Here is a 22019-nt window from a genome sequence, read left to right as displayed (position 1 = left end):
AAAGATTCACGTATTCAACGAACCAAAAATAGAGTTATTTGATTCAGAACTGCAAAAGTTATTGATGTTTGAAGATTTCAAAATCCTGTCTACAAAATCAAGGGCCAAATTTCAGGTATTGTTACAGGTAGGTTTTTGATGATTTTCAGCCTTTATTGTTAGTACATTAACCAATATCTGCGTGTAAAATACAAAAAAATACTCATCATGACGCCCCAACATCTAGGAACAAGGTGCATACTTTTTCAGATTTTTAGCTCTCTTCCTGTTGCCTCAGGACTTTTCTATGTCAGTAGTTTTCTTTACCACCCGGTAAAGATTACATTTGATGTAGTGTAACTTGCCATTCATTAACATCTCGAGTTGATGACAAATCACACATTCTACCTAATTGATATACGGCAACAGACTCAGACAGGCCCGTTATATTATCCGGCTTGTATCTGGGTTTGGTTTCATCGCCGTAGTAGCCATTCAGGTGATACAAGAAAGCGGCATGTCTGGTTGGGAAATCGGGTCGCAATGCCGAGGTACGCACTGGAATGCTTAAACGCGTGATGCTACCTGGTCCTGGCACCTCTGGAACGGAAGGTTATAATATGGTCATTTAGCATTTGAACTTCGTCGTGATAAGTAAATATGAATGTTTCACACAAACCTTCTGCCTGGTTATACCTCTTAGCGCGCACCGCCCTGACCTTACTTGAAGCCCGACCAGGAGGACCAACAGCCCCTACACTTGCAATACGATTCGTTTTGGTAAGTGAGGTTTTTGGTTTGATGTAAGATTTACGGTCGGAGCAAATTTGACTGGGGTCTTTTGGATCTTGATCGTGATCGTCCTGACCTCCTTCACATGCACGATTGTTATACCCTTCTTCGGTGACGTTAGGGTCTTCATTTGAAGAAGTAGGTGCGGTCAAAGAAGCAGATGCTACATCGAAGCTGGCAGGCGAACTATGATCTGAGGTGGAAATGAGGCCGGATGTGGATGTGGAGGATTTATCTACGTCGCTACACGAAGGCATTGTATAAATCAAGAACTTAATACAGACCACGTGTTGATACAAAGACCGGAAACAATACGAAGACCACTTATTTATAAGTGGTCACCGTCACATTGCGGTAGAGGTAGAATCAGTCTACACCAATAACCACATCATAATACTCTTTGAGTGTTTTATGGATGTGATATTTAGATGACGTATTTACGCAAGTTGATGGATCGCTTGTGTTTATACATGGATCCTCATAATGGGTTTACATTAAGTGAAATACAAGAGTCGAAGAAATTCCGATAAACGTATATTATATCTTCAGCTAATATACTATATATATACTATATATATATATGGGGTGGATTAAAATTACAGGCACACATTCTTTTGGCCAGCGGTTAGAAATATAGTATAGGCCATGTTACCGCGTGTATAAGGTTTCACAAAGTGTTCTAAACTACGTAGTCATAATTGAGGCAGATATATGAACAAGACTTTGATCGCTTCGATCGCACCGATCGTTGGAATTGATAATTTACACGCGGCCTTTTGCGTCCACATGACGTCTCCGGCTCAATGTCTTGGACCCTAGTAATAACATGATATCGAGCATTAGGACCACCGTGGCGATATGTCTCGACAGGAAACTCACTCCTCTTCGTGTATATGGTTGATCGGAGGTGACTCTAAATTGATCGTGTTGTCACCTTCAAATAAGCTGGGACAACACAATGTTCACATTAGTTGCAAATTAATGGAACCGCACCTCGCACCGCATAGCATAGTAACTCACACTATCTCGGATAAACCATTATGCGTAATGGCATTCTCGGCGATGATCGATACTTCAGCAGGTGAGCTGTGTTGGTTACCAGGTATTAGAACCAATAACTAAATGACACTGCAGAATGCGAAATGTTTGCTTGTACTCACAACGCTTTGTGTGAATCAATGGCCATTGGGTTACCGGGTAAGTTCATTGCTTCAATGTCAAAAAGCCTGTTAAACAAAAATATTTCCATGTGTTAAGTTAGATTATCTTCAATCAGCCATAGCATCTTAATAGTAGCGCACATTATCTCGGTTAAACCGGTGATCGGCTGGTCACTGGGCTTGCTGGGTGAGACATATTCGTCAGTTCTGCAACTAAGAAACGATAACATTAAGCAACAGACATGACTTACATCATGGCAGCTTCATGATTATGATCGACGTTGTTCACGTTTAGAACAGCTACTGAGTCAATCACATCAGGTGTTCTGATGTCATCAGATCGTATGTTAGTACAACGTCGATTTATTACAAAGATTTATTCAAGTCAATAGAGACTTACACGGTGTGAACGGCGTCGGCAGCGTGTATAACCTCTATTACCTCAACTTTGGCATTTGCCACGGCGGTGTGAACTTCGGAATTCTCCACAGCGGTGATAACAGCATCGTTCCCGTTTATAATCTCCACTTCGGCAATTGGCTGACCTAAGTTGCTGTTCGCGTGTCGTACATTAGCTTGGTAGTTTTCATACGAATTGATTCAACTCATTGTGAACTTACACAGCATTTGCATCTTGGGGCCTGAAAATATTATGCGTCAGCACAGCATCAGTTATATAATGATTTCATACATTTCGTACTAACATGTGATGAGGAACAACAGGCATAGGTGTAGCCACAGGGGCCGGAGGCCACAAAACGTTGACACTATAAAGCTTGCGTGTACCCATTACGTGTCGCCAATCCTTGTATGGTCGTGCGCTTCGACCTAGCTTGGAAGCGCGAGATGGGCAATGTTGCTGCATGTGTCCAAAGAGTGCACATCCAAAGCACTGGTCTTTACCCGCTTTCACTTCAGCAACCGCGCTATCAGGAATTGGGATGGGATTCAGTTCGGATTGTTGACGGTCTGGTATATCCATACCAACGTTGTATAAGGGTATCTGAAATAGTACTAGGTGTAAAAATGATACGATCGGTGTAAGATGATGAAGGAGGATGATCGAGGAAAGAAGTGGAAATTCATGGATGTCTTAAATAGTCAACATATCGAACTATTTCGTTCTGATTCTATACCACGCCTCCAAGATATTCCGTCGAAGAATATCTTTAACCTCTGTTGATTACAAACACATAAGTATTTGGCCTCCTTTGCTCCTTCCTTTACCAGACGCATTCGTCTATATCCATATCTTATGACTTATGGTTTGTGGTAATTTGCCGGCGCCGGAAATGACGTCTAATCACCTACAATGCATTACATATATGTAGGATATCATAAATATTTATGATTACGACCTAATTTATCGGAGCTTGATGATGCCGATACGGGGTATCTGTGAGGCTTGATTATTTTGAAACCTTTGATCAAGGGATGCATCATAAATGCTTGGACGACAGAAATCACGCGCCAAAGAAATAGTATTGATTCGCAGTAATCATAAAAGAAAAAGAATGTCTTTAATATTGAAACTGAAAAATCACACAGGTACGAGTCATATAAACATAAATAAACAATACTGCAACTACAAAATTTGCCGTCTTCCTTTGGGAAGTACAAACAAGCTTCAATGGCCACACGCGTAGCACTCAGTGATGCATATTCAACAACATTGTCAATAGAAAATAACAAACATCGTATCAATATCAAACAAACTTAGTTCATACAACTATAATTGGATGTTGCCGATGTGCCTGCAAATCTTGTTACACACATGTTGCACAGCAAAACGTTGAAACACGTGTTCCATTCTCCCTGCCATGGTCGCGTTGTCGCGACTGTAATACGGAGGTCGGCTATCAAGATATTACGTTTCAGAAGATGAGGGCACCACTATATGATATGAAGACTGTAGTTAAATAACATAACGTACTTTCGGACAAAGCATTCCAAATTGCTGACCTTACCATGCTCGTCACAATCGAGTCTGGCTATCAAAGTTTGGTCATCACTTAGGTCGTATGTATAGTGAATGTACGCATGGATGAGAGACGTCCAACTTTGACGCTCAGCCGGCTTGTTGTTGAAGTTTGTTTTGTGAACATACGAGTGACTATGGTCAGTTGGCCTCTCACATACCCGCCAACGAGGTTCGTCGTTATAACCTGTACCAGCTGACTGTATCACATGACATGGTTGAACCTGGTCGGATCAATGTTGAAAGATTAAAATCAATATTCATTTTACTATTTTTATAAGGAGATATAGGGCTTACTACCAATGATAATGAAAGGGAGTACCATCGTTGGTACTTTGACACCATACGGCCTCTCCTATTCCTTCGTTTCAGGGAAAGCGTATGTTGAAAATGTCTCAATGCCCAGGCAGCATAACGGTTGCTTTCCGCTCGCGCAAAGCACTGTGCCCGACCTTGGGACTCCATTGTTATCCATGATGGGTGAAACTTGAGGTAATAACGACCTTGAATTTCTCAATGGTTGAGGTACATAAGACGAATTATCCATTCGTCATCCAAAACAGATTGGACTACTTGTACTACTTGTCCAGTCGTGTATACAACATTGTCTTTCTTGATGTTTATATTTTCTTCTTGATTATAAGACATTTGCTCTTGTCGGAACTTCATGGCGTCCAGCCGGTAAATGCATCATTCATCTTTGCGAGCCAGATCTTCAATCTCTTCGTAGTATGGCGCGGTTGTAATTTGATCGGCTGCAAAAGCAGAAAGGAATAAGTGGTGGCTCACTCATTACACCCTACTTGAAAAGGTTTTCGTACGTGTCACATCTCCATTTTTGGGTGCACTAGATTTAAGTGTAGAATGAATTGTTCCAATGTCGTGTTCATCAGATTCTATGACCATAGTACAGTTGGTTGCATTCGTTCCCGCTGGAAATGCGGAAACGAAGTGTTAGTCAGGACGCTTAATGCCTATGGGATAAAACGTGCGTACTTGTTACTTCTTCATTATCAGGTACACTAGATTTAAGCGTAGATTGATTCGTAGATTGACATTTATCTATTTCATGATCATCATGATCGTTGAGCATGGTGTGTAGGATACTGTATGATTTGGAAGAGGACGGTTTAGCAGTAGATAGGAGTACTGGAGATGTCCTATTATTCTCCTCGCAACGGACATCAATTATACAAAAGATATTCATTTAATTTTGAGGTCAACATGAACTTATGCATTATTGACACGGTGAATACGCCAGTTTGGTCACTTTGACCTAGGTAACAAGTGGCAAACACTTGGTTTTCTCTTCGTACTCACACGGAGGCTATTTTGTTTTTGTACTGCGATCCGTGGCCATTCGGCCACGTTTCACTGATTGTACACTTGCATTCATTATTAGGCTGACCTTCATGAAACACAAACTTAGTGAAAATTGATGAAGATTACCTACGTAGGAAGTAAATGAATTGTGGTATGAATAAATTTATAGTGATGCTCTGTTTGTCTCAGGCATCAAAGCAACACTTGTTATTAGTCATCAAATTATTTACACTAGGTCCATAGCATAACATATATATATATACAAAGGCACAACATATAGAATAACAACACAACAACGTGATAGCAATATGAGACATAAATATAAGAGAAATTTAATGAATGAATAAACTGTCGCAATAATGTTGAAGTTAAGCTACTCCGGCGATTTACGAGTCGCGCGAGTGGCGTTCTTTTTACGCCGTTTGTCGAGCTCCTGCCATTCGAGTCTAAAAAAGTCCAATCCATCAAGCACAGTATGATTGGGGTGCTGCTGGACGTATTCGGATAGCCGTTGAACTCCAACATAATCCTTTAACCATTTGTGGTATTTGTTAACCGTGGACTTAGTAAATTCATGCGTCTTTCCATACTCCTGAGCGAAAGCTAACTGGCTTGTAAGGTTGAGAGGCGCAAGCGTGAGTGTCAAATACCTTTGGAGCGACTTCATCGTGATGGTTGTAGGAGATGTAGGCCATCCTGCCTTCGAGTCTTTTGGTTGGGCAACTGCCTCTGGAGCATTGGCTGTTGACGTTGAAGATGAAGCCGGCTCAGTCGCCATTGGTTTTTGGGCAATCAAAGTTTCTACAACATTTGGTTCCGGTAGGTCAGGGCTGGACATGTTCAGTTGTTCGACTTCACCTTCATCACCTTCAACTTCATCTTTGTTGTCTGAAATTAAACTTATCTGCATATTCGCTTGGCGTATGGCCGATGGCGTTTTGAATCGAGTATATGCTGCAGTATTTAATATTGATTTCATGTCCATTTTCTGAACAACAGTCATTGTGCGAACCGATTCTAAATTTGTTTCCATTCCCTGGCATGTTGCGATGTTGACCCCTGGAAACACAATGAGGATGCGGCGATAGGTTGGGTTGTACGGTTCAACTATTGACGTTTGCATTTTGACCTGTTGAGGAAGTATGAGGTCAAATTGATTATATAAAAGGTTACGGCTAGCGGACATAACATACCCATGCTTTCTCGTCTGGTATCCACACCCGGAGATCTCCATTCCACTCGTTTCCAAATTTGTTCCGTACTTGTTCCATCAAGGTGTGTGAGTTATTGAGTGACAAGTTAGGCCATCGTGGAGCGTACACACGCCAAGTCTCAAATCCGCAAGGGTCGTCCTGAATAAGAAGATAAACAAAGTTGGCTTGATGAAACTTTTGTGAATTGAAACTACACATCGTACTTACATCTAGCCCGGCCCAAACAACAAATGTCACAGTGTTTTCGGCGACTTTAGCGTTATCCTTGTCTTCACACTCCTGAGCTTGTTTCTGGATAGTCGTCGTTCTAAATCTATTAACCTGCGCTGGGGTCAAAGGGCTAGCAAACCTTTGCGCGGCTTGGGTGGCCGGTCGGGCCTGAGTTGGGGTTGGGCCTTGGGTAAGAATCGGATCGATGTCGTCTTGATCTCCAAAATCTGAGCTGGGGGATCGAGCACGTAGTTGATTAGATGGGGTTTGTGTAATGGTCCGATTTGCAACTCCCACGTCACGAGCTTCTACCGGAGCCTTGTTGGGTTTCGTCATCGCATTATGTTTGGAGCAGCGTAGATGCAAAGGCTTGAGCTGTTCGCAGCACTGAAGAAAATCATTTTTAGTCAGTCGAGACGATCAATTTTAGTTGGGGAATGAGGTGATATTGACATTACGGCACGCCTGGATGGCACATCCCGCATTTTTGTGCGCTGTATGGCCAGTAGCAAATTGACCAAGGTATCCTGAGCACTGTTGGTCCGTAGGTAGTGGCTTGGACGGCTTCTTTTTTCGCCCGTTGTTTTGGTTGGAAGAGATTGCACCAGGCATGTCGCCGTTGATGAGTTGCAATACTTGCATAGCGTAATTGTAATCGGCTTGTTCCTGAGTCAAAGTACTAGATGGTACAGCACGGCGTTGCAGCAGTAGATTGTGTTTGATAACAGCGGACTTGGCTTGTGCAAGGCTATAAGATCGAATGTATCTGGATGCACGACACTATAGTAATTTTATAAGGGGACGTAATAAACTCGATATATGTTGGAATAACTCTCACCGTTACGCCAATTAGCGGCTCGTGTCCTTGTTTAGCGGGGGTGAAGTAGGATGTGGAGTGTGGTTTGCGGCAGGAGGGGCAGAGCAAGCCGGTTTGTTTTGTCATTCCAGGTAAAGGCAAAAGTTGATTGGGCTTCACCGGGTTAATAGGGAATTCCGCGTATGATCTGATTGGCGGCATGAGGTGTAATTCCAGATGAAAGTTTACTGATTAAAATGAAGCATATCTTTGCTTATTATACATCCTTTTGACCAACTTATACCACGACCGCGAACTGGTAGTTTGTGTTTGTCTATATTCGTCCTCTGCTGTGCATATGCCGCCGCCGTATCTTTTAATTTGGTCCTTCCAATGCATTGCACGGTTCGAATCTATGTTAATTATGATCAAATCGGTGTTGCTTATGATGAGTTTGGCGATGGCATCGTCGCGGGCACGGTGTGGTTGTCATCCGGTCATCGATCGGAACCACTCGCTTGGATGAACGGGTCTGTGAGATATACCACTGACCTTTTGGTCTAGTGACTTTCGTGTACGACGGTTTGTACAGTCCCATTGTGGACATTTGTATTACCCGTTTGGGGTGTGGGACATGATGGCCGGCTCTCATGGCAGCCGGCTCTCTGCCTCCGCAACCCTTCGATTGCTCTCGGAGGAACTGGGGATGGGTGCGCTGCGCGCTGGGAATCCTGGGAATCCACCCTAATGCCATGACATATGGCTTTACACCTCTTTGCTGGTATGTGTAAATCACCTCACAATTTACCTTTTCACCTTCCCGACAAAACCTTTTGTCCAAACAGTATGACCTTATCGCTTTTTGGCAAATGCATTTGCCCGACGAGTGACATGTGTGAGTACTCGTACCCATTGGAGGCGTACCTATCACGTCACCTTACCCTGCTGGCTCATACCATCTTTCTTCACCACGCACCCGTTTATCTATACATCGTGACCTCTACCCATGTCAATGCTCCTACGCGACTTCGTCGGCCTTATGAACAAGGATTGTCCCCAGCTTGCGGCGACTCTCACGGTGGGCGACTTTGTGCGATTCGCATCACTGGCCGCCAAGGTCCAGAAAACCGCAGGCGTCTCCCTAGCCCTCACACCAACCCGAACAAGCATCATACCCTTCCTCTCATTGGCTTTGCAACCTCAATGCTTGGACGAATCGATGGTTCATCTATGGACTATATTGTTCTACCTGTTACCTGAATGTCTGATCGACTCCGCTGCTGCAATCCGCGACTTTGGTCTGACACCTGCTCTCACCACGAAAATTCCTGAATTCTTTCTACGGGCTCCACTGTCGCACTGTGACATATGTAAGGAAAAGTCAACCCTGCACGTCCATTCGCGCATTGACGGATACTTATATGACATCGATGGCCCCCACCCGATTCAGACTGTTATCTTGTGCTGCTCCAGTATGATACCTTCCTTATAATCAGACACTAGTAACCCCCAAACTGACGGCCCGTAACAGACTCACGCTGTGGGACTTATTACAGGCCGAGCTACTACACTCAAGATGGCCTCCGCATTTACTACTCACCGGACATGGGCCGCAACACACACTTTCTCCACATCCACTGTCATTATTACATGACTACGCGGTTGGCATTCATGTTCCGAGTTCTGCAGATGTTGGCTCAGTAAGTGCTATCATAATCACACAAAATGATGATATTCGATGTCTCGCTAACTAATTTGGATCATGTGACCTCGTAGTGTGTCTCATTTTAATCTCGTGAATTGGTACAACGAGGTGTTTGTCGATGGGACTCCGATTCCAACCTTTGTTGCCGACCAGTCATTCACCCCTTCCATGTCAGAGGAAGTATGCCGAGACAGGCTCATACTTCATTCTCTAATGACCCACTCGGACCAAAGAGGCACTCAGCTCGCAGTCTCCTCGAGTGGCAACGATACAATCCGCTTTGACTCGGCAATTGAAAATCATTTGCAACTCTTATCAGTCGAAGGAACTAGGTTCCGTGACCATTATTGTTCCCTATGTGTCCGAGTGTTATCAGAGGTGGATCCAGCATCCGGGGAAGAGTCTTGCAAAGGTAATACCTTCAACTTCTAATCTTGCGTCTCTTGGTTTCCAAGGATTGAGTGGACTTTTGGTTCCATCTTAGCCATCCGCGCCGTCGTGACCGATGGCCTCACCATCGGGCACTGGCGTTGCAGTGCCTCAACACAGCAACTGCAAGAACTTGCTCGATCGATAGGCCGTCCGCCCCCTGAAGGCCCGTGCACAAATAAGCTAGCTAGCATAAACGACCGCTTCTGCCCGGAACACTTTATCCTCATCGGCGGGCTATGCCGAGCACAGCCCTGCCGGAAAAAAGCGGTTGGGGATACTGAGACGTGTGATGACCAGGATCACATTGAGGCATGGGCGACTTTCAACAAACGCGTCCAAGGGAACTTCTCCCTCACTGCGATTCTTAACCGTCCTGGAACCAATCTTCCTACTGATCCCATGGTTCATCTGGACGCAGAAACAGCGCAATTCAAAGACCTGGACAGCTTACAACACGCTGACGAGTCGCAAAGGGCACATGAACGAGCTCGCGATGGCGGGGAGTCTCAGGCCTCAGGCAAATACTTGCTATCCAGGAGCAGGACCCACAACAATCAGCTAGTTGTGGGAACATGTGGTATTGTTTTAGCCCGGAAAAAAATTTATAATGCAGAGTCTGTGAGTGCTGTGAAGGTCAGTCTTCAAATGGCCAATGTCCTCCTCCAAAACGTCCTAATTTAGTTGGGTTGGGTTCACCTTTCAGGCATTTCTGGAAGAGACGTTCCCTCGCGGAATGCCAGAGGTGGTTTTTTACAACAATGCTTGCCGATTGACAGAACACATCTATACAGGCCAAACGGATCAATCGTCCTTCGAGGGAACAGTCATTCCTGTGGATCCGTTTCACCACCGTTCTCACACAGGTACAGATGTCTTTTGCAAGCGGTTTACCAATCCCCACCTGTTTCCTGATATTCAAGAGGGGGATCGTTGGATTTTCAACGCCTCGGCTGGAGAGCTGACCAACATCTGGTATGGGGGCTTTGCATCAATGTGCCGTAATATGCACTCGCTTGTATACAATTTCTTCCTGGAAGAAATGGTATACTTGCGCAATGTTTGGTTGACCAAGAAATTAGACCGAAGGAAGGGTATGGAGTTTCTAGGAGAAGGGGCACTGTGCTGATGGGGATGGGTATGTTTAGTGCTCACTAAATAGTGAAGACCAAGATAATGATCACACGTTATCTTGTGATCATTATCTTGGAATTCACTTCTTGGACCTTTCACTGAACATACGAACAAATCAACGTTGTATAGTGAATCAGTTTTGTGCTTGAATAAGTGGAATGATCAATCAAATGCGTTATCCATGAGAGAATTGATCCATTGGAAGGGATTTGCTCGAGTTGCGTGAGTGAGTGGGAGTGCTCTCAATGTTTCACCGGAAACGATGTACAAATCATTGAAAGTTGGCTCTAACCGCACTCTTCATTGCATTGTCAATCAGCGTATAGTTGCATAAATGTAAGCATTCATGATCTCACTAAAGGTAAAGGGGATCATATGTATGTACACTGGTAGACTTTGCTTTCAACAAGTCAGCATGCCGACGTAGCAGGGGGAGCTTGAATGTTGGGGAAGCACATGTAGACGAAAGCTAATCCAAATCGATGACAATGACCTTCTTGGGCTTGTTCGCAACCACAGCATATTTGTTGACCTTAAGCGGAAAGTTTCAGATGGGCAATGTCAGGCTTGATGAACAAGTGCTACCAAGGAGGTGTGATACGCACATGTACAATGAAGCGACCTGTGAGAGGGTCTTTGGAGTGTAGCGTTCCATGGAACAAAATTTCCGAAGCGTTTTCAATTTGATGCCACTCGTTGATCAGTGGAGTATAAACTCCAAAGCGATATATCATCTCAAATTTATAAACATGGGATTGCTGAAACAGGGAGTTATCATTTGAGTTTCTAACGACATGCATAAGTGATTTGAGAAGTGACTGACCCCAGGGGTAGTTGCTGTGTCAGCAAACTCGTGTTCGGCTACCACGTCGAGATTCCATCCGCCGAGTGGTTGGTTCACATCATCGAATTGCATGTCTAAAACCTTGCCGAGAGCACTGATACTTGCTTTACCAGCAAGGTTGTTGGGATCTGGCGTGTGGGTGCCCACTTTGCATTGTGTGTACCGATTGTGTTTGATCATAGCTTGACCCGATATGGGGTGTTGGCCAAATGGGCCTGAGAGCTGATACATCTTCCCCCTCGTGAGAATGTCGGACTCCATGGTACACCCAATCGCTTGGAGTGATTCGGTCGCATGAGGATGAGGTCGTTCTTTCAAGAAGAGTTGGGCTTCGGTGGTGTAATATGCCATGTAGCCCCGGGTTAGGCCCCTGGCCTGTGGAAAGCAATGTGATCATGGTCAGGAGGGAAGAAAAGTTCAATGGTATTGATGAGAGTGGCGAAAATCGTACATGTGCAACGGTGGGGACAATGGCGGTCATGATGGCGTTAAATCGCGTGTCTCGCATTTTTGTCTGCTGGGATGCTGGGGAGGAATGGGGAGAAACGGAATCATTGAAGACCTTATACTCAACTGAGGTCAAAAGGTGAGTTATTGAATCATCAGATACTGAACAGCGGCCAAGGGTCCTACTGCGATTGTGGAAGGCTTCAGCTAGAACAACCAGTCCACGGATATTGGTTGCCGTCATCAAGCAGGGTCCATCACAACTTATTTTTCAAGGGTCCTTCCTAAAGTGGTCTTCTGGAAACGTATTCAAATCGGGTCGCATTCTCATCTCACGAAATCGGACCACGAAACATCCAAAAGGAGAGTCAATAACCCTCTGGAATTATCGGACACGTGTACTCCGCGAACTGTGGGATGATTTGGGTGGCATTTCATGTGGAAGGAGACAAAACAGTTAAGAAGGTAGCGAACAACATAAGGACAACTATATGATGTTAAAACTTAAAATATATCAGCACGTTTATGACCGTAACAAACATAATCACATGCCACTTCATTTTCTTTGGGAATTGGCATTAGCAGGGTGGTCACTGATTGAGATAGATGCCGCTTTGTTGAACTCAAACTTCCAAAAAATCCGAGCTTCCGCAACGGTGGTCGTTGGGTTTGAGTGGTACTTGGCATACATCTTCTCGTAGCCAACCAACCACACCCAAGTGCAATATCAATACATGGTGGAGGAAGAGAAATGCCATTGAGCGCCAAAGTGATCCATCCATTTCGTTTTTGGGCAGCCGTGTACTTGGTCCTTATACCAAGCAAGGACACTGGACAGTTGAACGGAACTTGATGGCCATCGTTTTCTTTTAGGTGGGGTGTCAGAAGTCCTAACCAAGTCATCGATGTCAGATTGCAGTGTGAAAAATGATGAGTATTCAAACAAAACATACTCTACGTTCTCGGGGGTAGCCAAGAGAGAGTTTGCTTCTTCGTCGCCGGGAATGCTGGAGCTACCGCTGGGTGCCGCCGGTAGTTCTTGGGTAGGAGATCTGGGATCTGGCAAAAGGGTCAAGTCGATGTATTTGTTGGATGTTTGCGGGTCGATCGAAGATTTGTTGGGTTTCACTTCTGGCTCCAGAGGTGCTAGCTCGTCGCTGTCATCTTGGGAAGAGACAGAAAGTTGAGACGGGTAAGGTGTTTTTGGGGATGAAGGCGTGTTCCGCGGGGGGGCCTCGGTTAGTGATGTGAAACTGGGCGCAGGGTGATCGCTGGGTGGATGGCTGGGTGGGCCGTTTTTTGGGAGGTTGGTTTCTAAAACCAAAGGCATGCGAACTTGGACTCCTTGGAGCTTCACAATAAGAGTTCGTAACGTACTGGGGCGCCGAATTGGGTAACTGACCAGTGTGTCGCACTGGCCAGCGACAGTGTGTGTCAATCAAACGGCCCTCAAATGGAAAATGGAAAGAGGAATAGGACGTACCCAACATTCCTGTTCTTCATTCCAGACACTCAGGGCTTGGTTCCATTTTGGGCCAATTGCATTGACTACCGCAGCGATTAGCAGCTCGCATTGTTCGAGGTAAAGCAGGGGCCACAGCGGAAAGTAACCTGTGACTATTTGTGACGCTTCTGACTGGTCTCTCGCATTTGAATGTCAGCGATTGAGTGATGGGGGTCTCTCTGAATAGAGACAAGACAAGACTCACGTTTGTCCACAAAGTAATCATTACTACTTTGGTTTCATCGATGAGAGCTGATGATTGCTGTTTGGCTGCATGCTCCCGGTCATATCGGTTTTTCTGGAGCATGACCCTGGCGGCCAAGGGTACGCGACGACCAAGCGAATTTGATGTTTGAGCCCATTGATGCGGCTGAGCTTGTGAGGCGGGAGCGGGTCGACGAGCAGGTACGTTTGATGGGGGGAACTGTGACCCGTGTGCTGAGGTGCTTGCCTCCAGCTCCCTTAATTGGGTGATTTGCTGTTGGGATAATCCAATCTGACTTAGTTGATGTGGTGTGAGAGACCGATCGTCCCGTACAAGGGGCGTCGACGCTGATTCGGTGGAAGGGCGAACATGCACACGGCAGAGAGAGGAGCCGTATGCAATGCAGCACTGGGATGTAATGCAATACGTCAGTATTGGGAACTTTGTGAAAGGGCCTGTTAGTTCATATCATATCTACGGCTTCCTTACTCCGAGGCAGTACTGAGAGTGACACCCTTTATTAGCTGTCTTCTTGTGGTTTTGGGCGACGCTTCCTTCGGAAAGGCGTTTGCATTGAACTACCGCTCGTTTGGCGGTGGACGTGGTTGGATCTTGTTTTGGCTTCGACTGGTAAGGATGGTACCGGCCGCCCTGGGGTGGCGCCGCGAGGTCAGGGAGAGTGAGCCCTTTGGTGGAAACTCGGGGGCCCCAGTCTGCGCTGACGGACACAATCGGGCGAAGCGTGCCAAGGTTGATGAGAGCAAGTTCATGGTTCAGCTGATCACATCGCCAGGTCTTCCAGTTGTGTGAATTATAAGGGGTGGGGCACTGTGTTCAAGACAATGCAATTTGGTCAGTTGAAAACTCGGGTGCTGAAGAAATGATAAAGATGAGGGGTGATTGGGCAGATGTAAAAACAAAACGAACGCCAATGTGCCAGGAATCGTGTAGCTCGGTCCAGTAAACCATTTCACTTGGACACACTGGACATCGTAGGCCTGTGGGTCCTCGGAGCTTGGGTTGCGGCAGGGCGACAACGTTGGGATTGACCTTCTCGTAATATTCGTGAATGAGGGTGGGGCACACCATTCTCTCGTGCGCGGCCAAGTGTGTGGGTTGGGTCGAATATGGTTGGATGCATTGCAAAATATATGCCCCTTTGGCTATCAAAATGGGTGAGAGAGAAAATTTGCTATGAAACACGGAGGGAAGGAAAAAAATGCTGAGCAGGTGACACCTTCCCTGGCCAAACATAACCCTAGGCGACAATTACTTCTGAGTTAAATTAAGTATTAATTGATGGTTTGGAACGTGTATGTAATATGCTAATAAGTATGTTTGTGCTGAGGGTGCGGGATTCCCAAAATCCCACAAAATTCCCAGTCCCACGTTCCCAGGAAATTCCCCAGATCCTCCGGTGCTCCCGATGAGCCCACTTTGTGCGGTTGGTATACAGCTGTTTCAACAAGGATTGAGTTTTTTGTAAATCTCGCCAATGTGCAAAACCCGGGTTTTGTCCTGTTTTGTCCCTCACCCAATTTTGTCTCTCCGCTAATTGGAAGAATACAGAAAAGAATAAACCTGTAAATTGAGTTTTGTCTCTGGTTTTACCCGCTGCGGAGACAACTTTCTCCAAAAAAAGTTGTCAACCTTTCTTGAAAGGGCTGTACTTAGACGCACTTCCCTTCTGAATGCTATCTGGATTGCTGAATTCCACCGTGCAAGTTATCAGCCTACCAAGCGGGGAAGTCCGCACCAGCTCTGATTAATATTTTCCATCACATATTTTTCTAACACCTATCAGTAGGTTGAGAAAAGTCTTGTACATACATATCCCAATTGCATCCCGGGGGCTGTCATGACCAAACAATACCCATTTCTCCAGCTCAAGAAGCGCTTTCTGTGCTTACAAAACTGCCCCAATCATCAAAATGTGTGGCAATGGATGGGAGTAACTTGACCACGAAAAGCAATTCAGAGTTGGATGTATCCTGCATACCTGGCTCATTTCTAGTATATTTTGGGATGTGGATGGCTTTGAGCTACACAGGTTGTAGCCATTCAGTTCCTCCACCTCGAAACCCATTCTCAAGATATCTAACTTCAGAGGTCCCAAAAGGTCCGAATGGATGTAGATAACATTTGAGTTGTCAGGAAAGAGCCTGACTGTAGAAAGTTGATCACAATCATACACATTCAAATTTCAAGGTGATCAAGAATGATGAAGCAGCGTGATTTAGCAGTACAAGTGTGGAATGTTTCAAGATGTTACAATCTTGAGAGTACAATTCAATATGCGAAAAACTTGATTATTGCGAGATTTCTGAGAAACACACGTTGAACTACAAAGTGGAAAACAATAGACTGAAGTAGAATGAATAACAAAAAGAATAAGACAACTCCACACTGACAAAAGGATTGGTCTCTGTTATTATATCTGCTTAAATTGATATCTGCCTTTGAATGAGAATAAAAAAGAGAAATCTTGAAAATTTACATATACTCTAATAGTCAAAAAAAGTGTGGAATAATCACAATCTGTGCTTTATAGCAAGACAAGAAATAGAAAAAAGAATTATTAAAGGTTGCCTAAGCAAGATGAAAAACTAATGGAAGAAAGAAAGCAGAGGAACATTGCAAAAGCGCATGACTTGGCTTCCGGACTATTTTCAAGGACGATAACAAGAGATTAGCTAGAGCTTTGAGACAAAAGTAGAAGTTTAAAACTCAAACTTACAGCGGGCCCCAAAGAAACGATCTCATCGCCTTCTATACGTCACGAGCCATACTTCAATTGGCTTTTAACACAGAGTTTGATTCGTTTTTTAGTTGGCGGTTTCTCTTGAGAGGGGGAAAGCGTGACGTTCACGAGCTCTTTCGGACTAGAGCGACAGGTGGGGTGTGAAGAGTCCGAGAGTTGATATGCCGCTGTGAAAACATCTCGGCTAGTTGTGAACTTGTGACCCTCTTCATTTTGCCATCGCCTGCGCGTGCCGGTTTAGGTGCTGCTTTGGGATTGCAGCGACGCTTTGACTGAATCTGACCAATATCACCAACGACCGATGACCCGCTACGACTACGCTTTGTAAAAGAAGATTTTACGGATTCTTGATCTCTAGATATCTTGGAATCCTTATCAGCCGATATTAAGAGTTTTTGATTAATCTTCAGCTTGACAATAAGGGGCTTTTGCGGTGATCGTAAGACAGTAAAAATTCGCCTTCGTTTTGGTTCTTCTAACAAAGTGCCGTCTTCAGCGGGTCGTTTCAATGATACCTCTGGCGTCGCATGATAAGGGCCCCAAGTCAGGCCGCGTGGAGCGTCTTTGCGGATGGGAAATGACCACTTTGCCCAGTGTTTCCTCCATTCCCGCTTGCCGGCATGTTCAGTAATGTCTGAAGCGATCGATCGGGGTCCCTCAATGGTGGGTGGCAACGTCTTGGGATCAATTTCAGAGGTAAACCGATTGTTGTGATCCCTCTTCGGTCCATCCCGATTGAAAGCCATGTCCAGACGAAATTTGGTCGGGTCTGCTGTCAAACAGATTGGCTTAGTCGAAGGCACGCGGCGTTCGAGAGACGGAGGAGGAAGATAGTCGGTCCAGTCGCCTGAACTATTCCCAAGTAAAGCATTCAAATCGGCTTTCGAGTACAAGTTCACTATTCTAGTAGGATAGGTCATGGTCTTGGGTCCAAGAATTATTTGTAGAAGAGACAAGCGAATGAGATCAAGTGATGGATGTTGTAGAAAGATAGTTCACTTTAAAGGGAAAAATTGGGCAGATCAAAGGAGTTGTGAAAGGATCAATAAGATAGTGAAGTGAAGTGAGGTGGAGCGGAGTGATGTGGTATTGGACTGAACATATTTGGGAGGAAGAACAAGGGATGCTTTAAATAGTTTGAAGAGTCAATTGCGACATCATCAGCAACCGCTCGCAGGTGGAATGGCTTCGATTGTGATCTTGACTTGATTGTCCGTCTCAGGGCAGATCATCAGGGCCGCCAGTTTTCTTGGCCTCTACCTTCAATAACCACACTGTGCCGCGTGATGTCTTGCTGGCGGCCTTTGACAAAATTGTCTACAGGCTGTTATGACTCTATTGATGTGGCTGTTCCTCAGCTCATGACCCCACCAAGAGGCATGGGGATGCTGAACACGATATTTGTCTGCTCAGTCAGATGGGACCGGCAATGGCATGAGGCAAAGTAGTGGCCTCCCGGAAGGTCGCCAATAATGATATGATCCATGTCCATCTACTCTAGAGTCATCGATCTTTTGGTGTAGAGGAAGATGACTAAACATATCAGTGGCTCCATTACTAGAATCACTCGAATCAGATGCCATGGGCTGACCGAGTCACAGTGCACCAGCCTACTTAACAGGCGTCAGGACACCAGATATGCTCACTGCGCTTCAAGACGGGACTCGGTTCTAACGGTGGCCTTCTCAGCTTACTTCATTGTTGCGTGATATTGAAGTTTGTTCAATTTCTGAGTGTTGAAATCTCTTGGGAATGTTAGTTAAGTTCCCTTCTTTGACTTATCATTTGCAAATCATCATATTGGATACTGAGTGATGCATACATATAATCAAGAATGAGGGTATTAAATATTGATTGCTGTGAAGAAAAGCCAGTTCTACGTCGATGAAGTGACTACTAACCAAAGAAGAAAGATTGCTTGCAGATGACATGAAGAAATATCTAAGAAAGCGAGTTGATCAATTGAATTCAACTGACAAATGTCAAAGAGAGAAAGTGTCCTAAAGATAGTAACAGAAGTGATCCAAGATTCACCATTTATTGATCAGTCAGAATTGGCTTTTGTAGCATTGTTGTATACCTCAATCGAGTTGATGGCCCAATATGCCTCTCCTAATTGACTTCCGGAATTCAAAATATAGCTACAATGAAAAAAGTGCCGCTGGGTATCAGTTTCTTGCTAAGATATCATAAAGTCTGAAGAGGATCAATAAAGGACTTACTTTGCACAACTATCTGAACCTGTGATTGCTGCACAGGTTTGGTTCTGACCCGCATAAGAGGTGTCTGCAGACCATACCCCATCAGGCCACTTACCGCACAAATTAGTGTTGATCTAAGAAGAAGGCGCATAGAAAAGTCAATTTTGAATAAAATGATGAGACGATTTCATCCTGATTAGGAACTCACCACTAGCACATGGTCCTGGAAATAATTTCCAGTTTCCTGACCGGAAGTGTCGGTGAAGTAAGCACGAGGGCGGCGCCTCCATGGGGAAGAGGGGTCTGGCGTTCCATTGCGAATGTGATCGGGTATCTCATCGCGTGGGTAGAAGTCTGAAAGCAATAATTTTGTCAGCTTTACAGCCTCTCATCGGAAAAATCTCTCAAGTCAATGTACGTACTAATCCAAATTGCTCTATCGGCCCAGTCTAGTATGAACACGCCTCCACCTGCTGAGTTAAAAGGTTCTCCAAAAGCATCGGAACGTCGATCACGAAGTCCGCATCCTGTTAGATGTCACAGAGTAAACCAATTTGTTTCGGATATTCAGCGTGCGTTACAATCGAAATGAGATAGTTGATTAAGTTTTTGGCTTACCTTGGTTATCAGTTGCGTCTACTCCACAATTGTTTTGATGATCAGCATCTAACATGAATTTGCTGGTGAATCCATGTGGATGCATGACAAAACCATCTTTAGTATGAGCAGAGTAGGAGTTCTGAGTGAAGAAATTGACACCTTCAACGATATCGATTTCTCCTTTAGCTGGCCAGCTTCCGTCTATGGAGCAAAAGAATAAGAACGATGAGCTACAAACTGATCTAGATATTATACAACTACTAAAAATTACAGGATGGAAATAGATGCTTACCTTTTGCGACAGTCCAAATAGCTGGCCAGGCTCCGCAAGCAACAGGCATATGTTTGACATCGATGACGAGTAAGCTTCCAGGTGAGAAGGCTGTCTTAGAGCTAACTCTAATGGACTTTCTTAACCCTTGTACTTGCTGAGTCTGGTCGACCTTGACTAAAATCATGAAAAATAAATATAAGCGGCTTGAAGGGTTTGTCATAAAGGGCAAATAGCTAGTACTTACAATAGACAGTGTCATCCTGAATTTGTAAAAGGTTTTCTTTGAACGCATCCTCAGTACTGACATACTGAGCCAAACCGCCCTGCGAACTTGCATTTTCAGTTTCGAAGCTAAATTGTGCAAATCATCATGATAAATCAGATGACGTGAAGACAAAAAGTTGTCAGCTGATACTCGCTCGAACAAGAGACTGCACAGATACCAAAAGCAGTAAAACTATCAACTCAACTCGAAAAAGTCTACAAGCGCCTGGCCACGTAGGTCGGATGCCTTTGTCCATGGACTCACTTTTTTCGCGAGTTTTTTGGGCGTTTTTTTCTCGGATGGAGCCACGGTTCCTATACGGCCATGATAAAACGTTCTGGGAAGGTCTGGACTACGGCGGACTTTGGGATCTGGTATCTTCGCTCCAGTTATGAGATGAAGGAGTCCGAGGGAGCCAAGCAATACGTCGGCTGGGTGCTTCCTGAGGTTGTAAAGCATCTTGAATATTTGAGGAATTACTGATTAAGCTTGAGAACAAGATTGCTGGGTTTTTCGGGTGGGGTTTTTTCTAGTTGATGTAAAGAACGAAAGATGAGGGGGTAAGCTGATATGAAAAAGATAACGGTTCTATCAAGGCTGATGAAGGCCAAGCAAAGGAGTGAATTTATCTATATACAAACTCCAAATGTCCATTAGTCAAAATACGAGCTTAAAATGAAAGCATCAGAACACGCGCTTTTGTAGAATGCACATTCGGGGATGAAATCGCGAGCTTTTCACTCTGCACGAGACCTGAGAGCGTCGCCTCTCAACTACTCAAATGACTTGAGCATGGTACGGACTCAACCTGGTAACATGTAGTTATGTCTGCTTGGTCTGATCATTTGCTCATTGCTCAAAAAGGTGTCCAGAAATAAACTTGACTCGCGCCGAGAGAGAGACTTTGTCAAGTTACAAGACGTCATTGATAAGAACACCAGTAAGAAGAAGTTCAAGTTAGACCACTCTTTGCACGGGTACCAACATACCAACGTTATTCTCCCATCGCCAAAATCGACCATTTAGGATTAGCCGATAGGGAATTGGAAAATGTAAAAGGCTGGAACTGGATCTTAAACTCAACGTACACGAGCCGCTGCGAAGATCAAGACTTCGACTCTGTCTGTGCCCCAGATGAGGAAGGCATCAAAGCCGTGGACGACCCCTCCGATTGTGAACTCAAATTTCACGTCTTTTAGAAATTTTGAGATTCATACACTCAGACAACCACCCTACAAAGAGAGAACAACTTATTAAGGAACTCAAAAACCATGCACAAGAACAATATTCCCAAACAGAAGAAGGCTATACCGAACAAAACCTTAAACCATCAGAGAGGGTACTTTGATGTTTTGAAGGAAGACCTTCAAAGCTCCACCCAAAATGGGATGCATCCTTAACATTGAAGATGCATTCCCAAATGGTATGTTTGAGTTGGTGACTTCCAATACATATGTTCTAAAGGCTAAGGCTGATGGATGGTGATTGAAAAAAATTAAAGGGACTACAGATGACTTATACTACGCCTCTCAGCAACTATACAACTGAGACAAACAAGCTAGAAGGAGGTCTAGTTAAATACATAGACCTCTTCCGTAGCCTCTTCAACAACATCATCAAAGACATTACATCATAAATGCTCAATAGACTATTTGAAAAACTTCAATCCATGAAATATCTCATCCTGAAGGGAAAAGGAAGACATTACAACCCAAAAGGCAAAGGCAGAGAAGTAAACTATGAAGTTTACAGCTTTACATTCATATCAAGGCAATCCCTTGCCTCACTTGTATCTTTTTCATTTCCTTGTCCCACTTATCTTTTACCCACAAAAAATGGGTGGATCACACCATCCATCACTCAAAGCAATAAGCACCGTCCAAGCCTCTTCAAACAGCCTTGTTTGTCATTTTCTCTCAACAACCACATCTTGTCAATGCTGTCACTTTGGTCCACGTCTATGTCTCTGAATGTGTGTCCAGTTCTTCTTGTCCAACTCACGTCGTCCTCTACGAATCCATCACTTGAAGCAATAAGGACCGTCACAGCAAGGGTATTAGACGATGGCTACCATACGACTGATAGCCTAATACCGGGTTTGCTGGCATGGAGATCTGGCCGAGTGGTCTAAGGCGCCGTCTTAAGGATCCTTCGGGTAATCCGGCGGTCTTCGGGCGTGGGTTCGAATCCCACGGTCT

General features: G+C 44.6%; 9 protein-coding genes across 9 annotated transcripts; 1 reads left to right on the top strand and 8 right to left on the bottom strand.

The window, feature by feature from the left end:
* Window positions 1–560: 560 nt before the first annotated feature.
* On the bottom strand, window positions 561–1028 carry MELLADRAFT_67725 (uncharacterized protein; the record flags this gene model as incomplete). Its single annotated transcript, XM_007416090.1, has 1 exon — window positions 561–1028. The coding sequence occupies one exon, from the start codon at window positions 1026–1028 to the stop codon at window positions 561–563; it is 468 nt and encodes a 155-aa protein (XP_007416152.1).
* A 339-nt stretch (window positions 1029–1367) lies between these two features.
* On the bottom strand, window positions 1368–2913 carry MELLADRAFT_111732 (uncharacterized protein; the record flags this gene model as incomplete). Its single annotated transcript, XM_007416089.1, has 9 exons — window positions 1368–1455; window positions 1651–1716; window positions 1792–1857; window positions 1932–1997; window positions 2073–2144; window positions 2183–2257; window positions 2332–2484; window positions 2552–2572; window positions 2636–2913. The coding sequence occupies 9 exons, from the start codon at window positions 2911–2913 to the stop codon at window positions 1368–1370; spliced, it is 885 nt and encodes a 294-aa protein (XP_007416151.1).
* Window positions 2914–3647: 734 nt separating this feature from the next.
* MELLADRAFT_111731 (uncharacterized protein) lies at window positions 3648–4374 on the bottom strand (the record flags this gene model as incomplete). Its single annotated transcript, XM_007416088.1, has 3 exons — window positions 3648–3824; window positions 4071–4133; window positions 4207–4374. The coding sequence occupies 3 exons, from the start codon at window positions 4372–4374 to the stop codon at window positions 3648–3650; spliced, it is 408 nt and encodes a 135-aa protein (XP_007416150.1).
* A 1231-nt stretch (window positions 4375–5605) lies between these two features.
* Window positions 5606–7674, bottom strand: MELLADRAFT_93173 (uncharacterized protein; the record flags this gene model as incomplete). Its single annotated transcript, XM_007416087.1, has 5 exons — window positions 5606–6361; window positions 6426–6584; window positions 6654–7043; window positions 7110–7436; window positions 7495–7674. 5 exons carry the CDS (start codon window positions 7672–7674, stop codon window positions 5606–5608), a joined length of 1812 nt encoding a protein of 603 aa, XP_007416149.1.
* A 784-nt stretch (window positions 7675–8458) lies between these two features.
* MELLADRAFT_93172 (uncharacterized protein) lies at window positions 8459–9641 on the top strand (the record flags this gene model as incomplete). The annotated part of the gene is made up of 4 exons (XM_007416166.1): window positions 8459–8924; window positions 8984–9152; window positions 9229–9569; window positions 9613–9641. The coding sequence occupies 4 exons, from the start codon at window positions 8459–8461 to the stop codon at window positions 9639–9641; spliced, it is 1005 nt and encodes a 334-aa protein (XP_007416228.1).
* Window positions 9642–11253: 1612 nt separating this feature from the next.
* Window positions 11254–12072, bottom strand: MELLADRAFT_67722 (uncharacterized protein; the record flags this gene model as incomplete). Its single annotated transcript, XM_007416086.1, has 4 exons — window positions 11254–11301; window positions 11326–11478; window positions 11544–11939; window positions 12016–12072. 4 exons carry the CDS (start codon window positions 12070–12072, stop codon window positions 11254–11256), a joined length of 654 nt encoding a protein of 217 aa, XP_007416148.1.
* Window positions 12073–12738: 666 nt separating this feature from the next.
* MELLADRAFT_111729 (uncharacterized protein) lies at window positions 12739–14809 on the bottom strand (the record flags this gene model as incomplete). The annotated part of the gene is made up of 5 exons (XM_007416085.1): window positions 12739–13425; window positions 13495–13647; window positions 13721–14128; window positions 14210–14548; window positions 14648–14809. The coding sequence occupies 5 exons, from the start codon at window positions 14807–14809 to the stop codon at window positions 12739–12741; spliced, it is 1749 nt and encodes a 582-aa protein (XP_007416147.1).
* Window positions 14810–16585: 1776 nt separating this feature from the next.
* MELLADRAFT_67720 (uncharacterized protein) lies at window positions 16586–17401 on the bottom strand (the record flags this gene model as incomplete). The annotated part of the gene is made up of 1 exon (XM_007416084.1): window positions 16586–17401. The coding sequence occupies one exon, from the start codon at window positions 17399–17401 to the stop codon at window positions 16586–16588; it is 816 nt and encodes a 271-aa protein (XP_007416146.1).
* Window positions 17402–18525: 1124 nt separating this feature from the next.
* On the bottom strand, window positions 18526–19623 carry MELLADRAFT_53774 (family 16 glycoside hydrolase; the record flags this gene model as incomplete). Its single annotated transcript, XM_007416083.1, has 6 exons — window positions 18526–18622; window positions 18704–18816; window positions 18891–19036; window positions 19105–19209; window positions 19301–19483; window positions 19575–19623. 6 exons carry the CDS (start codon window positions 19621–19623, stop codon window positions 18526–18528), a joined length of 693 nt encoding a protein of 230 aa, XP_007416145.1.
* Window positions 19624–22019: the final 2396 nt, after the last annotated feature.

The sequence above is a fragment of the Melampsora larici-populina genome (assembly GCF_000204055.1).
Source record: "Melampsora larici-populina 98AG31 unplaced genomic scaffold MELLAscaffold_57, whole genome shotgun sequence".
Taxonomy (NCBI): Eukaryota; Fungi; Basidiomycota; class Pucciniomycetes; order Pucciniales; family Melampsoraceae; genus Melampsora; species Melampsora laricis-populina.
The sequence above is the reverse complement of the archived record's forward strand: the minus strand, read 5'-3'. Positions and strand labels throughout refer to the sequence as shown.